Below are 16095 nucleotides of genomic sequence, written 5' to 3'. Positions count from 1 at the left end.
AAAGGACCATGATTTTTTTTTCTTTGTTAAATTGCATGTTCTTTTATTTTTTTATTTAATGTAACCCTTCCCTAACGATCTCACAGGACTGTAGATCTGTGACTTGTCCACCTAGATGGACACGCATGCTGACACAGTTAATGTTTTCATGCAGAGCATGATTTTTTTTTTTTGAAAAGCACAAAACAAATGATGCTCCAGACAGAAGGTTGCAGGTTTCATAACTATTATTCAGGGACATCTCAGACTTCAAGCAGTGAACACAACTTTGATTTCATACAGAAATCTCCAAAAGCCAATGTCTGCAGAGAGAAGGTCAGCATGTACAGGAGATACAGAGTCAGTGCACACCACAGTAAGAATAATTAAGAACTGGCAAAACAAGCCTCTAGACCTAATTGCAGTATTTTGCATGTAGATATTTATAGCGCTTCCATTTTCAAATGTAAAGGGAACGCATCAAAGCCTCCATTATCCGTATAAATCTGCAGTAAAACATTGTGTGCCTACGATATGACGGAAGGTTTTATGTTGGAGGCCGCAAGATGGTTTGGTTTAATGTCAGTCAGTTTGTTCTTGACCTTGATCCCAAAAAGATTACATATCTTCATTAGCATCAGGTCCACAATTTCCTCTTCTTCAGATGGCTGTAAGGGAGAGAGATGTGGACTTGTACATGGATTGTTTCATTTGTGAATTTAAATTGCTGTTGATTACAGCCTTAAGATTTGTACCTGGTGATGTAACTGCTCTTGGCTGAATGCCACCAGGATGACTGATATGAAGAGGTTCAGTACCACGAATGTCATGAAAATGATGCAGGAGCCAATGACAAATGCACCAAGAACAGGGTTGTAATCCAAAACCTGTAGTCCAAATGAGAATCACCATTATGGAGATTAGCCATCAAGCCATCTAGCAACACTAGCATAATGCTCGCTGGTGATTTCAACATTGTCGTGGCTCACTTCTTCATAGTTGAAGATGCCCAGCTGTAAGCTGACCATGGTCTGGGCAGCGTGGAGCAGAGTCCTGTAAGAGTACAGCTTCCAGCCATACATCAGATTACACTGTAGAAGGGGACACACAAAGTGAAATGGTATAAATGGTCGTTGTGAAGTTCAAACATTTCTATTGATGTGTTTACTCACAGCAATGGAGTAGGCCAGGAACATGATTGTTATGACTACAATGAATCCAGAGATGTCGTTCCATGCCCTCCGCAGGGTGGCGGTAATCATGTTCAGTTTGGGGTTGAGTCGCAGTAGGTGCCACAGTTTGATTGTGGCCAGCAGGACCAGAAAAGCTATAAGGTACCCAAGAACTGCATCTGTGACGGCGGTTTCATGGAAACTAGCGTACCTGGCAGAGGACCAAAATGTTTACTGTACAGGCCAACGGGAAGTCTGATAGACGACACTAAAGTGTTCAAAATTAATATTTTATTAAGGGGTTACCATAGTATTAAGAACATTTAGAAATGACAGATATGATGAATATCTTAATGGCAACATTCAGTATAAATGAAGAAAGTGGTAAACCCTTGGCTAAATATTCACTTACTGGTCTTTGTGGTTTTGATAGTACTCAATGTCTTGGTTACCCAGCAGTGTCCTCTTGATAAAAACAGATAATGCACTCCAGCTTAGAATAATGATGGCCAGTTCCAGAACGTTCCACTTGCTGCTAAAGTACCCCCATTTCTGGCTCTTCATTAACTTGCCCTGCAAAAACCAATGCATCCCTCTATTTGACCACAATTTATCGCCAATATTTATACCACCATGAGTGATATGAGACTAACCTGCTGAAACATGTAATACAGGATAAAGAGGAAATAGATTGCCTCAGAGGCCATCACAAATATATGGAGACCACCTGTGGACTGATAAAGACGGACACTCTGTAGTTCGCTGCGATACTGAAATGCTCCTAGGAAATATAAAACAAAAACATGAATTGTCTGGACTTCATTTTAACTGAAAATACTTAGAACATGTAAGAAAACAGTACTTACCCACTGCTGTGGTCTCAAGCATCAAGGTGACAATACAGAAGAGGTTGACATTGGCATTATAAACTGTGAACTCCACGAAAACAGCACGAGTGTATACATCAAGCCAAGTGTTCTCGAACAGGTATTGAAGCAAACTGCAAAAGGGAAATGCAGTGGTTTACCATATAACAAACTGCTATTTCTGAATTTAACTACATTAACAGTGAATATATTCCTTCACAGTACTTGCTACCTGAATATTATAAAGTTATATATATATATATATATATATATATATATATATATATATATATATATATATATATATATATATATATATAATAAAACCTCCATGTTTTTTTTTTATAAAGTAAATGAAAAGTTACCTGCTTGCATTTTGCAGGTCAGAGCCTAGGTCAACCACAAAGCCTCCACCTCTGTACATGGCCACACTCCCCCAGACAGGATGAGCCCTGAGACTAGACTGGCTTTGGTACTGCCACGGTGTCAGCCGGCTCTCGGCCCCGCTGCTGTACGTAGAGCGGCTCCAGCCTGGGCCGTAGGAGCCCGTGTCCTCCGCCTCCCAAGAGTACGGAGCGTTGCAGTCGGGAACAGAGCTGCGCATGCAAGCGGCCGTCTGACAGGAGCCCTTCTGCACTCTGACCTGCCGCAGACGAGCGCTGCCCACCAGCTTCGACTTCCCGTCTGTGATGAACCCTGACAAAGAGACCGTAGCACGTGAGATGTGATCGTCTAGCCTGCTCTAGACGCATGGCTCTCTTGCTTCAAAGAAGATACCTGGTTGTCGTCCAAAGAGGTTTTTCAAGAGCGTGGTGTTCGTCCAAGTAAGCACATCTTTGTGGCTCATGCTTTGGGAAATGCCGTTGCTGAAGCTCTTCTGAATATGCTGAGTGAGGAAGTAAGCGTTTGGATCACGTTGACCATACGCTACCAACAGCAACATCCACAGGAACCCCACGTAGACTGTAAAAGAAACAGGTCTCTTGTACCACCTGCTGCTGTCCACTAGTTAACCAATAACATACAAGTGAATATTTTCTTACTCAGAATCTCCCTGATTAATCCAAAGACCTTTTGTTCTTTGATCATGTTGTCCCTCATCTTCTGAACATCAGCCGGGGGAGGGGGCTGGTAGAAGCTGCATGTACTGTCTCTCCTAGCAATGTGTATGCCGTCAGGGTCCCCTGTGGACAGGAGAAATATTGTAGACGGCCGTTACGTATCATGAACTGTGGAAGAGACTGACGGAGGAGAGGATCAAGAAGAGCAGAATGCATTTTCTGGCTTCTGCGCCAGACCAAAGGTAGTTCTTTGGTCTGATGCTCAGGGCCCAAGTTTTCTATCTGTACGGAAAACCTTTGTTTCAAATGGGAAAGTGTGGTTAGAGGAACCTCCCTTTGCTCTGAGAGGATAAATGTGAAGGTGTATAAAATGAATGTTTGGTGCTCTGCTATGGAACAGTGATGTTGTATGTGGCTGTTTGGTCTGGTAGTCAAAGCACATATTTGTCACCTAGAATAGTTAGCATGTGGACTTATTGTGAAAAACTAAGCATTATAAGCCCTTTTAGTGGCCTTTATGTAAAGCTTTTACAAATTATACAGTATTTTTCAACCCCAGTATACCTGAAGTTGAAAAAGTACTATCAATTGGAACGTCCCCATATTCGTCCTGATCTACCGTCTTCATCACCAGAGCGAAGAAGACAGCAAATCCCAGCACCTGAATAAAAACACAGGTGACAATATCAATTTCAGTAAAAATGGATTCATCTAAACATGAAGCAGTTGAATGTCTTACCTTTATAGGCTGAGTAATGAAAAGACTCTCAAAGAAAGACACAACCATAGAAATGAGCCAGCTAATGGAGCGATCTTTCCCATAGGTCAGCCCATACATCATGGTGAAGTATGCAGACACTCCGCTAGTGGCTGCAACAAGAATCCAGCCCACGATCACAAACCACCAGGGCAGGCCCCCCTGACAGCACTTCCTCCCGCCTCCTCCGCTGTCCTCGGCAGGGCCGGAGCCGCAGGACGACTGGTCCCTCGTGGAGCTGGAGGGGAGGTGGGGCTCTAGAAGTCCCTTCATACCCCGGACCTGCTGCACGGCCTGACCGTAGCCCTCTGGACTGGAGAATCGTGAAGGACCCAGCAGCCTCAGCTCCTTTTCCACATTCTGGAGCTGCTTGTAGAGGTAATGCTGGTAGACGCTGTGCCTATCGTTCGGCATTCGCTCAGGACTCCGTTCTGTGGAAACACAGCCAGAAATTATACCAAGACAATGTATAAGACGTTTTACAAAAACACAAAATATGGGCATTTTATTGTTGTATCCAAACCTTGTAGATTCACAGCCCTCAGGGAGACAGCAAGCTCTTTTTTGGAGTCGTTGCAATAGAACTCGCAACCTATACAGTTTTGCTGCCGAATAATATCTTCAACCAGCGACAGCAGAGCGTTTATGTCCATTTTACCACAGTCAATGCTTGGCATGGGACTCCTCAAAGCTTTAGAGAGTGACTGAGCTATCCGTTTGATATCCTACAATATTAAAATGTTAAAAAGGATTAAATTAAAATTGAATAGGGTCATTTTATAATAAGAATTAAGGGGCATTGTTTTTTATTGGCCAGGAATTATCTGATGAATGATAACTGCTTTCACAGACCTTTATTACTGCATCTGGTGTGATCTCCCTATGATTGTTCTTTGGAGATGGAGGTTGAGTTGGTGTGACACGTCCTGTTTTTCCTTGCTTAACAGAGTCGATCTTTGATGGTGTTTCTGACTTTTGTTCCCCTGGACGGGCGTTTCTGAAGATGCTGACGATGAGGAGGTTGATGGGGAACATGATGATGGAGCTCTGGATACCAATCATCACCTGCTGCCAGGTGAACTCGATCTTACCTTTGACCAGAGGTAGATGAGCTGTTACTCTTGGCTCAAGTTTTAAGAACTTCAATCTGTCGTGATAAACCTAGTAATGAAAGTACAGGTGTTGGTGCAGAAGAACATGTGTATTACCCAGGTCCATGGTCTGCTCGGAGGGGTCTGTAGGAATACCCCAGAACATGATACTTGTCAGCATGGTGCAGAGTAGCAGGGAGAAACAGCAGGAAACTCGCTGCACACGAGTGAAGTTACTACTGGGGGGCCGACTAACTACAGAGTACCAGATGTGACCATCTCGGAAATCCTTTGCTGTCTTCATGAAGAACAGATTGCTGTAGAAACAACAGGCGTATCTGTTACATTGGACGTATGGCCAGGAATGTAAAAAACAAGACCTTTTTTGGGGAGATATTTTTCATTTAAACTGCCAGGGTTACTCACCTAAACCCTTTTAAGTTCTCCTCTGTTGCTAGGGATACTCACCTAAACCCTTTTAAGTCCTTCTCTGTTGCCACAGGGAACACTTTATCCAGTGTGCACTCTCCTATATCGATGGCCAGCCATGAACTACACAAGAAGTGCCACTTCTGTCCAATCTCCAGGTCCTGCACCATCACCTTGTTCACATACCTGAAGGGCACACATCGAAAGTACTCACACTACTCCAAAATTGACATCCAGTTTAGAAGCAATAGACACGGGCTACGGGAATGCCGAAAAAAGATTTCATTTCCTTACCAAGCAGGATGTTTCCCGGAGTTGTCATGCCACAGCCTGACGCTCTGAAGCTCTCCGAGAGAGAACGGAGTGGTGAGGAGGAACATGTCCACAGCACCCCTCTCAAAGAGCAGCTTGTCTGGGTCCGTCAAATGATGGGGCTCAGTCTCCCCCTCTGAACCAACCAGGGTGACTGCGACCTGTGGTGGCATTGGCTACTATTTAACCTATCGACTTTATTTTTAAAATGACTGTTTAAGCAACGGTAGATGCCCTGACCTGAGAGGAAGTGGACGCTCCTCGACGATGCCCTGTGCAAATGGTCACCAAATACCGATATTCAGCCAAAGGGTCATTGTCTTCTAATACTGTGACTTTCACCTTTTGGATCACACCATTTTTTAACACAAGTTAATGAGTTACACAAGGAAATCATATACCATCAAAAACAAAATAATAATTTTCAGAAATAAGATTTGTTCTTGAAAAATGCAGCATAATCCAAAGTGACATATCACTGGTACACAGTTCTTGGTCTTGAGAAGGAGGAGGACTAATGAGGGCTATCATGCAGACCTTGGCGGAGTCCTGGATGTCTTTTCTTCGGGCCCATACCACCGCAGTAAGATAGACCAGGAATACAGCACCAACGAAACACACCACCACAGGGTTGTTGACGAACGTGGCGAAGAGCTCGGCTGTGCGGGACACGTCCACTACGTTGGGCATCACAAAGAAAGAGCTCCCAAAAAATGTCAGATGTGTGCAGAGGCACTGAGTGACCGACGCTGAGGTGCGAGGACCCACCTGCAGAGGCAGAGATGGAAGTAATACGTGGAAAAGCAAGTGGTTACATGCTAGATAGTGAGTTTTCTTTTGTAGACTTTGAGCAAATTAAGTGTTAAGCTCACCCTACAGCCTTGTTAAATACCAAAATGAGGGCACTTAAATTAGGGTTCTTAAATGAGGGTACATAAATTAGCGGTCTTAAATGAGGGCACTTAAATGTCACTCACCCTACAGCCATAGTCGCTCCAGTTGGTTGTAGTTTCATCCCAGTACAAGCACTGGGCAGCGATAGATGTGACAAACACTGAAGCATTTGAGGAGTTCACACCTGCTCCTACAACTGGTCTCACTAGAAGATAGTAAACCCCTTCTTCTAGTGCCATATCCCTGGGGCCCAGAACCCACGTGTACCTCTCCTCTGTGACACACATCAAGTGTTTATTACTTCATGTTACTTTTGAGTAGTAATAAAAATCATTCCAGAGAATCAGTTAATGAATCACCTGAAGAGTTTCCTGTTTGAGGGAGATGAATTTGGGCCATGTAGTTGGTGTCATTTGGGTAGTGCTGAAATCCCAGTAGTAACTGTAAAGGTATCTCTTCGGTGGGGTCCAGTTTCAAGACCAGAGATATGTTGGGTGTGGTCACATTGATGACAAGTGTACTATAGTTTCCCAAGTCCAGAAATGTGCTGTTTAATTCTACCACCTCTGGTCTTGGTAGGAGAATCTATGGATGAAATGTATACAGGCTGAATATACATGCTAACAGCACATTGTCCTAGACATTTTAAAGCAGTGTTTTTCACACTTATGCATGACTCATATGTAGAACAACAATATTGTTCTGAATTGTTTTAATGGCTAAGGGATTGTACCTCAATCTCCTCAGTCAAGTCAGAAACTGGGATGACCGAGCCGTTCTCACTGGTGAGAGAGAGAGACCCCACCGCTCCACTTATAGGGGGACCCTTGCTCCACGAGAAGGGGTTCTGCCAAAAACTCAACATCTGTAAACCAGAAAAACCATCAACAAACATTTAATTTCCACAACACTTTTCATACATTTAAATTCAACTCAGAGTTGATAGTAAAGACTGCACATGTGCGAGATCACCGAGCTGTACAGAGACATGTGGACATGTAGAGTGTCATGGACCGGTAGCTCGAAGCTCGCACCCGCACGTCCACTGGTCCCTCAAAAGACAGAACATCAGACTGCAAAGCTGGAAGCACGAAGCTGACTGAGCTGCTGTTCTCAACGCTGAAGGACTGTTTCTGGAGTTCTCCGGGTGACATCCTGGACACCATAAAGTGCGTGTCAGTAACGTTTAAATGACTGTAGACCATTCAAGGTGTCCCAGTGGTGCACCAAGCTTCAACACGGTTTCTGACAGTAAAGTCAGTAGTCTAGAAAGACTCGATCTAGAAATGTTCTGTACAAGAAAGCCGGAAGAGCTTCGGCCTACCTGTTTACATACACACTGATCTCGGGGGTGCTGACAATAACAGCCTCTTGGTCGGCACTTCTGCCAGACAGCAATGCGCTCTGCACATTGTCTACTATGGTCAGTAAGTGTTTGGACATCACTTCCTATAGCACAGGGAAAGGCATCAAAGGAAGCATGGAGCGTCACGTTTGAGCAGGTGAGATCCTCCCGAGGTTAAGATGGACTGCAGTACCTCCTGGTCTGTGTCAGAAGAAACCTTGAAGATGTTACCAGCAGCCTGAATGATGGGTGTGGCTGCCTGCATCATTAGTTCTTGGTCCTCTGCCTCAGAAGGTGCCAGAGTGGCCAAGGACTTACTGAGATTTGACAGAAGAAATCCGGCCTGCAACTGCAGAGGAGAGAAAGACGAATTACGGTGAAAATGGATAAAGAGGTGCGGGGCCTCATGTTGTTCAGCGGAGGTTACCTGGGCTGTGGAGGTTAGCTCCTCCGCCTGCCTTGTGATCCCCACCACAGCACCTGCGGTCATCTGAACTTCTGAAGGGTTCCTGAGGGGTCCAGCATTCACCGCGGTGCCCAGGTCCAGCAGCATCTGCTCACGTAGCTTAATTGAGGAAAAACATTGTGTGCTGTTTTATTCTTCATGGTTATATCTAAAACAAAAGATGAATTTCTTGCCTTGACTGGATAATACAATTTCATTCTATTTTATTATGCAAAATAAGCATGAAATAAATAAGACATCATTCCACTTTATGAACTTTTTTTTGGATGTGATTAATGTATCCACAGTAGAAATAAAGGATGTGTAAAATAGGGAGTCTATATTGTTTGTACCTTCATTTTGGCGTCTTGATCTTGGCCTGCAGCTGAGCCCTCATTCAGTGTGTTGGACACGGACTGGTACATCTGTGCTAGCGCCGGCCCCATGAGCTTCCCATGCTGCTGCAGACGGTCTGTGTGCCCAGACACGAGGGCCTCCAGGTCGTGCACCGTGGACCCCGTGTCAACATCCTTCACCTGAGAGTGTCGAAGATCAGGGCGTGAATTAATAAGAAACGATCAACTTATCAGATTTATTAGTTTGATAAGTAAATAATATTATTTATATTATTTATCAGTTTTGTTAGACGCTGGTCTAGTCGTGAGCCGACCTGGGCGGACAGAGTAGTCGTGATCTTCTGCCCTGCCCCATTCTCAACGGTGACCACCACCAGCAGGGTGTGGTTAGTGCCAGCTCCTACAGGCAGGAAGAGGGTCTCCACCATATGCTCATGGCCACAGTGCAGGTAGTCACCTGGGGGTGGAGGTGTAGGACGTGTAGAAGTGAATGGTGTTCACATTTGTGGACAATGACTTCAATAGACGTGTTCTGTGGAACAGTATATCACGTACCAGAAGATGTTCTGAAGCAGTATGTGCATAGTGGAGCTTCGCAGAATGATGGTGCCACGGAGCAGGTGATGTTAAAAGGGGAGAGGACATTCCCCTCTGTGGGTCTGACCACACAGGAGGGCGGACTGTGACGGTCCGGTTGTTCTGTTGAGGCTGGGGTGGCAGGCGGAGATGTGGAGGAGGAAGTCAAGATCGGAATGGTGAACTGAGCGAATCCAGATAAACCGTCCTTCACACCTGGGGAATGGAAACAGAGTGCATGCGGACCTCACCACCAATGAAAGTATTTGGCAAATATGTTCATATATAAAATCACAAAAAATATATACAGTATATTATTATTTTTCATACTGAGAGTTGTTAAGTCCACAGAGCAAAGTAAACATTCATACCAATTTAATTCTCAATTAAGGTTCTGGGTTTATTTTAAGTTTATTTTATTTTTAGTGTATATATGCTTTTAACAAACCCTAATTCCATTGAAGAGGGGATGACACCCACCGTAAGCCACTACAGTAAGATTGTGCTGTGCAGTGTTCAGAACTGCGGTCTCCACTGTAAGAGAACTGTCACCTTCCATCTTCTTTATCAGTGGCTTCTGCCCACTGTTAGAATAGCAGGAACTCAGCACACCCTGAAAGTAGTATACAGTATTGGATGGATATACACTCATATACCATATAGTCCTTTACACATCACAAATGACAGATGTAAGAGTCAGTTAAATATGTCCACCCCGCAGATGTTGGAGGACACGAGACTTACAGATGCTGGGTTTGTGTCCTCAAAGTACCAAACCATTTGCTGACAATCTTCACACTGCAACTGCAAATGAACGCTGGAACTTTTGTTAGCTGGATTGCAGTTCAAACATCTGAAAGGATGTGAGAAGGAGGTGGTTGACACATCAGCTAAATTAGCTTAGAATTAATCAATAATTATGGAAACAGTGAAATGGGGAAATACATTTGAACAGGGAAATAACACATTTTACAGGTCTTAATGCCTGAAACTGCAGAGTGAGATGTAGTGTAATCAGTTCCTCTCTTGCTTGTGTTTGCTATAGTGTCTCTTGGCAAAGCTGTGGACCATGGTCTCTCCGTCGAAAACCTGGGTGATTACTGAATGTCAAGAAATCACCCGCTTCAAATCATTGGTCACTTAGATTGATGTCATACTCTATCCAATCTAATCTATAACGCATTTCCCCCAGGACACATTAGATCCTTCTGCTTTCCATTTGGCTTGAATGACTTATGGTTTATGACTGGATGTGATGAAAGAAGTGGAACACTTACGTGATGACTGGAATAAAATCGGTCCCTGGGGTGACAGAGACACATCTTGTAGCTGTTAGTGGTTGGGCAGGTCCTGTTATCTCCGTAGCAGTCACAGAGTAGACCGAGAAGCTGTAGGGTGGAGGGAGACAGGCCGTGCTTATCTCATGTGTTTCCGTCTCAGTGCTGACATTACATGGACATGTTCCATCTGTAAGCAGCAGAAATAGCAACAGGTTCAAACATGAGGACTATAAGTGCCACTTGTAAAGCGTATACAAATGTCAAAAATCACCACGCGAAGCTTGCGTGAAGTGTCATCACTTACCGCAACTCCAGGAAAATGTATAAACTTTAGGATCTCCATTTAGTCTGTCGACTCCCAGCACGACACCGCCCCTGCCAATGACTGGGTTCTCCGGGTTCGCAGTGATCACCAGGCTACCGTCTCCTGGGACTCTTGCGTGCTGTGCCGTCTGAGAAGGAAACCCCTAGAACACTAAGAACACTTACTGTGCGCTGTGATATTTCAACGGCATGAATAAATGCTCATGAACCGCTTTCCTCATTGTGAACCATTTTTGTGTTCCACCTACACCGTTTTGGCGCTGCTCTGGTTCTTCCTGGCAGTCCAGCGTTGTGTAGCCAGCATCCGCCTCCATTACTGAGAACAAGTTCCATGCCCTGACGACTACCTTTAATGTGCCTGTAATGTGTCATCATTTTATATTTTATTTGAGAAAAGTTACAAATATTAAATATTATGTGAAAATATGTGAAAGTTATGTGAAGAAATGCTTCTAAGTGGAATAAAAATATATAGTTAATACAGCATTTATGGCACCTTTTATTTTGCTGGAGATGTTGAATATCTGTGCACTGCCATTGAGCATCTGATGGGTCTCAGAGAAGCTATCATTAGCAGCAGACAGAAAGAATACCAGTTCCACCGGAGCACCTTGAGCCAGAGAGACGTTAACGTACAGAACTGACTCCCAGCAGGACACCTGTTCTGGTGCAACAGATGCAAGTAGGCCTTCCACCGGCGCCACCAAACACAGCTCCAGAGTGGTGGACACGTCTCTATCTGTTACGCCATTTGAAGCCAGGAGAATCAGCTCATGGCACCCTGAGCCCAAGCTCTCTAGGGTCTCTGGGAGCAAGGTGATATTGTGGGGAATTATGCCTCTGACTACAGAGAGGGAGGCAAGTTCTGCAGCCCCATGGTGGATTTTGTAGGAGACGTTGGTTCCTGATGGAATATGGAGACGCCATTCTTGTTAATGTTACTGTAAAGAACATCCATACATGCTTCACCACATGCGATGATGAGTGTTCACAGCGTGATTGTGGGTGGTGTACGTCACCTGCATCCAGTTCCACCTGGATCTCCAGTGGTTGGTGGTGGAGACCTGTGCAGTTCTCAACACCCATTGAGTGGTTGGTGCAGTAGCACCTTATTATACCAAATTTGCCAAGTGGCTCCTGGATGGTGATGGTTTTTTGAGCTGTCACATGCCAGTCACTGGTACTGCACTCCACTGTGACGGTGTACATGCCAGCACGCTGGTACTTATGCACCAAGATACCCTGCGAACTAAAACAAATTATGTAAGCCATATGTACATTAACAATGCATTCTGGGTATTCAAGAGGATTTTCTTTATGTAAAAGGGACAGTAATTCACTTTTCAGGCCTGTAGGGGTCAATAGTGTGTCCGTCTCCAGCACTCAGAGCGCATGTGAGGTTGCCTTGGTAAGGGTTCAGCAGCCACTTTACTGTCACGGTGACGTTCTTAAATACAGCGGCTCGACGATTCACCATTAGATGAAGACCTGTTAGCAAAACATCCATTATCCAAATATGATCTATAGTGAATATCTATTAAGACCTTCAAAATCTTTAAAATATTAAATCATTCCTCATGATCAAAAAGGCTTTCTAATATTCATATAAGAAAGGCTGGAGTTTGTTTATATTTCTAATTTCTTGACCTTTAGCCATTTATTTTCTTTGAGCAAACAACGGTAAACATATGGTTGTTGTGCAACAGATAAGAACTATACCTAAACCATGTCATGAGACACGTATTAGATCCATAAACAAAGCAATTAAAGGCACAGACAATGTTTCGATCATAAAAACATTAAGATTTGTGTGGCCAGATTGAGCGGCCCTTTAGATAATTTCCATGTATAATTGTTATCTAAATTCAAAAAATGGACCTGTTATCTAAATGCAGTAATGGCATGTGTAAAATGTATTGAGACTGTTGGATGCTATCTAGATCAGATAACAGAGAAACTGGTAGTCTGACCATCTTTGCAGTGGTACTCCACTAATAAGTAGCTTCCCAGTCCAGGACACGGCTTTCCAACGGATATGACATCAGTGGCAGCCTGGCATACCTGGAGCCCCCGACAATGCTCTGGGATTGGATGGTGACAACGAGTGTTATAATGAAATCATAACATAATTGCATAATGGCATCTCTTTATCATGTACAGAGTAACACTAATACAACTATGCTACATGTGACACAATTCTGATCTTTTTAGATAGGAGGGCATGAAAATATTTGTACTTCTCTGTGTAAACATTCAGCTAGGTAGCTTTTTTTCTGCGCAGCATTACGGAACATGCACTGTGCTTTGGTAATCAAGTGTTCACATCCCTTTGTAAATATTTAATTTGTGTTAGTTTGGACATCATTCATCTTTCAAAGCACTGAATCTGATAGGGGTCTCGTGTGGCTCAGCTTTTAAATCAAAGTTCAAAACATTTTATTCTGCATGTACAGATTTACTATGTGACAACAGACCTTGTATACACAACAAAGACTAGCATTTAAACAGGCAGTTACAAGCATTACAATTCAAAACTGGGACTACACAGTCACTACACTACACTTCTGTGCAGAGTTCACTCAGCAGTGCAGATTTTTCTGTGTAATGCATCTTTGCTTGTTTGCATCTTCGCTGAAGATGTGAAGGATCTTTTTTTTTTGGTATTCATGAAGCCTTCTTTGTTTGGATATACTGCAACAGACAAACATCTCTGTGTGTCCCAGATGTGGTTGAAGCTCTCAATACAGAACTGCAGCTGGGAGCAACTCTGATAGTGACCCTTCCATTTCATAGGTGACTTTCGCGTCCTACTGCTCCTTATGGTGAATGTCCTGTTTTTTAAAGGAAGACTACTTGTTTTCTACAACAACATATCTGTATATTTACTGCAGCCTGCAAGTAACCTGATCATGATTTTTCGTAGTTTCATTCCTCTCACCATTGGCAGGGTTGGCGGATACTTTCGTACCTGATACGGACCGTGCTACATCCACCCAGCTGCATTCTTCCTCCGCAGGGGGGGTTGGGGGCGTGCGGCCGGCCCTGCAGAAATGCCGTGTCTTCCTGCCGTAGAAGCTGTCGTCAACCTCGATCACCTGACCGGAGCCACACTGCAGTGTAGCGTTGCTGCCCACACAGGCTAGGGATCGTCCCAGCTCTAAAACGACAGGATAAAATGGTGGTGGTGGTGGTGGTGGGATCACTGTGGGGTGGTGGTGGGGTCACTGAGTAGCACATGTCACAGAAATTGGACTCAGTTGCCTTATTAGAGCAGCAAGGAAGACCGACCAAACTGGCAGATGAAGTAGAATTCCTGGCTGCAGTTGGTGGTCGTCACCCACTGAAATCCAGACGCTGAAATGTAGCCACAGTCTGCATCTGGTACTGGATCACCCAGCCAGTTAGAGTAACTCACATCAGAACCGTCCAGCCAGGACAAGGGAGCTGTAGAAGTGACAGTCAAAGGGGAATGTACATAATTATGTCCCCAGACATCAAAGATCATTCCAATAAGTCATGTAGCATTTAAACATTTACAATGCAGTTCATAACTCCTTTCTCTTCTAAGTGAAATGTTCCCCATGGCTGATAGATTGCTATCTCTATAACCTGGGGACCACAATAAAAATAAGCTTCAGAGCTGTATCGTGTTTTCATCCTTGATGATTTGAAATGTTTCGAAAATATATTACAAATGTAATCGCTGCCTGTTTGGCTCCTTCCACAAAAATTCAACATGCGTTTTAAAGTCATCGCTCATTAATAGAACTGAAATCAAATAAAATCAGACAAATCAACAGTGTAAAGCTGCAATACAGCGGGGGCTCTGGTGGGCTCAGGATGATTAATGCAGCAGCTTTGTTGCCAGTATCAAAAGGGTCTGTGTAAACCCAAGAAGCTGGTCCATTTATGGCCTCTGTGAATGAACAAAGCCTCGCATCAGACCCATAAACCAGTGGCTGCCCTGTTGAGATAATTAGGAAAAGCAGCGTGCTGTAATTTAATTGTCAGTAATTAATTAAGTTATCAGTGAAAAGCACGCTGATAGGAGAGAGACGTGCTCATGGACTGTGTGCTTTGTGCCGGCTGTGCTGAGATGAACCTGGACGATAAGGCTGACAAATTGTGCAGATTGTGTCGGCACATTGTAAATGGGTGAAGAAAATCATATTACAACTTAACATGTAATTAGTGTGTGATTATTGCATTAAGCGAGAGTTTCAGTACTAGGTTATCTGGAGACATTCTAAAAGAGCTTTTGAAGTTGAAACACTTATGTCAATACCTATACGCATTTGGCTTATAACAACTGAAAGTAAGTTCGTAACAGTATCTGTGTTGTTCCTGTGACACCAGTTAACACAGGGATGTAATTAGTCCAGAAGAACCAAGCACTTACTCTCTGTGACAGCAGAGTCCAGGGAAAGGTTGAAGGATGCAGGAGCCAGTCCCAGCCACCAGTTCTGCTCGGGCTGCAGGTGCCTCTGCAGGAACTGCTGGGTCTCGTCGTTCTGGACGAAGGCCAGGTGACCACCGCCACGCTCACACCAGCTCTGAGAACTGAGGAAACTGCGCTGCAGGTGCACAAACTCGTAGCAGGAGCCCTCGAAGGCCTGCTGGTGCTCAGGGCAGGACAGGCCCTCTGGGTCTTCTTCACCGCACACGGCAGTGGCACTGAGGACCAACCCAAACAGCAGTGTGGAGAGACTGAGTCTGAACATCTTCACTACCACTCATCCACACACTACTGCTAGCTATCTGGTCCCTCCATACTTAAAGGCAGTTGACGTCAGCCTCCCAAATGAAGGTCTAATCACACCAATAGGCCTGGCTTCTGGGGCTTTGTGCTGTTCTATTAGATGCATCGTTCCCAAGCACCAGGGCATGTGGTCCCTCTTACCTATCAGTAAATAACGAAGGGTATTCTTCACCTTTTGTGGGCAGCTATTGATGTCTCAATACACCGCCTGCACAGTGAGAGATAAGTCAGTGATTAATCACAAACAACAGTCCTGTGGCATGTGATCATCAATTAGAAGATTCAATATTTCACATTTGGTATGTATTGTCTGATTCAGGAATGCTTTTTATGTCATGAATAAAACATAAAAGAAATCTAAAGAATTAAACCTGTGATAATGCACCAAATTACTTTGTTTACAGTGTCTTGTAGTATTGCCTATTGTGGTATTGTCTGTTGTGGAGATT

General features: G+C 44.1%; 1 protein-coding gene across 3 annotated transcripts; it reads right to left on the bottom strand.

Annotated features, from left to right (window-relative positions):
- Positions 1–209: 209 nt before the first annotated feature.
- On the bottom strand, positions 210–15663 carry pkd1l2a (polycystic kidney disease 1 like 2a). Of its 3 annotated transcripts, XM_077023676.1 has the most exons (41): positions 15287–15659; positions 14176–14331; positions 13856–14044; positions 12858–12968; positions 12228–12375; positions 11907–12136; positions 11384–11791; positions 11136–11245; positions 10868–11015; positions 10561–10750; positions 10028–10136; positions 9764–9896; positions 9263–9499; positions 9022–9164; positions 8705–8887; positions 8334–8471; positions 8100–8255; positions 7886–8010; positions 7596–7716; positions 7295–7426; positions 6921–7146; positions 6645–6835; positions 6205–6435; positions 5908–6009; positions 5650–5828; positions 5395–5541; positions 5044–5243; positions 4688–4926; positions 4359–4560; positions 3818–4266; positions 3643–3739; positions 3061–3201; positions 2795–2980; positions 2383–2713; positions 2018–2151; positions 1805–1932; positions 1564–1724; positions 1152–1362; positions 969–1070; positions 735–866; positions 210–647 (listed from the first exon to the last, which is right to left on the bottom strand). In XM_077023676.1, exons 1-41 carry the CDS (start codon positions 15606–15608, stop codon positions 507–509), a joined length of 7419 nt encoding a protein of 2472 aa, XP_076879791.1. In that variant the 5' UTR covers positions 15609–15659; the 3' UTR covers positions 210–506. The 3 variants fall into 3 exon arrangements, with proteins under 3 accessions (XP_076879791.1, XP_076879790.1, XP_076879792.1); XM_077023675.1 differs by having other exon boundaries at positions 3643–4266; XM_077023677.1 differs by lacking the exons at positions 210–647; positions 735–866; positions 969–1070; positions 1152–1362 and having other exon boundaries at positions 1589–1724; positions 1805–1885; positions 3643–4266; positions 15287–15663.
- Between the last annotated feature and the right edge of the window lie 432 nt (positions 15664–16095).

The sequence above is a fragment of the Brachyhypopomus gauderio genome, chromosome 12, assembly GCF_052324685.1.
Source record: "Brachyhypopomus gauderio isolate BG-103 chromosome 12, BGAUD_0.2, whole genome shotgun sequence".
In the NCBI taxonomy this organism is placed as follows: Eukaryota; Metazoa; Chordata; class Actinopteri; order Gymnotiformes; family Hypopomidae; genus Brachyhypopomus; species Brachyhypopomus gauderio.
The sequence above is the reverse complement of the archived record's forward strand: the minus strand, read 5'-3'. Positions and strand labels throughout refer to the sequence as shown.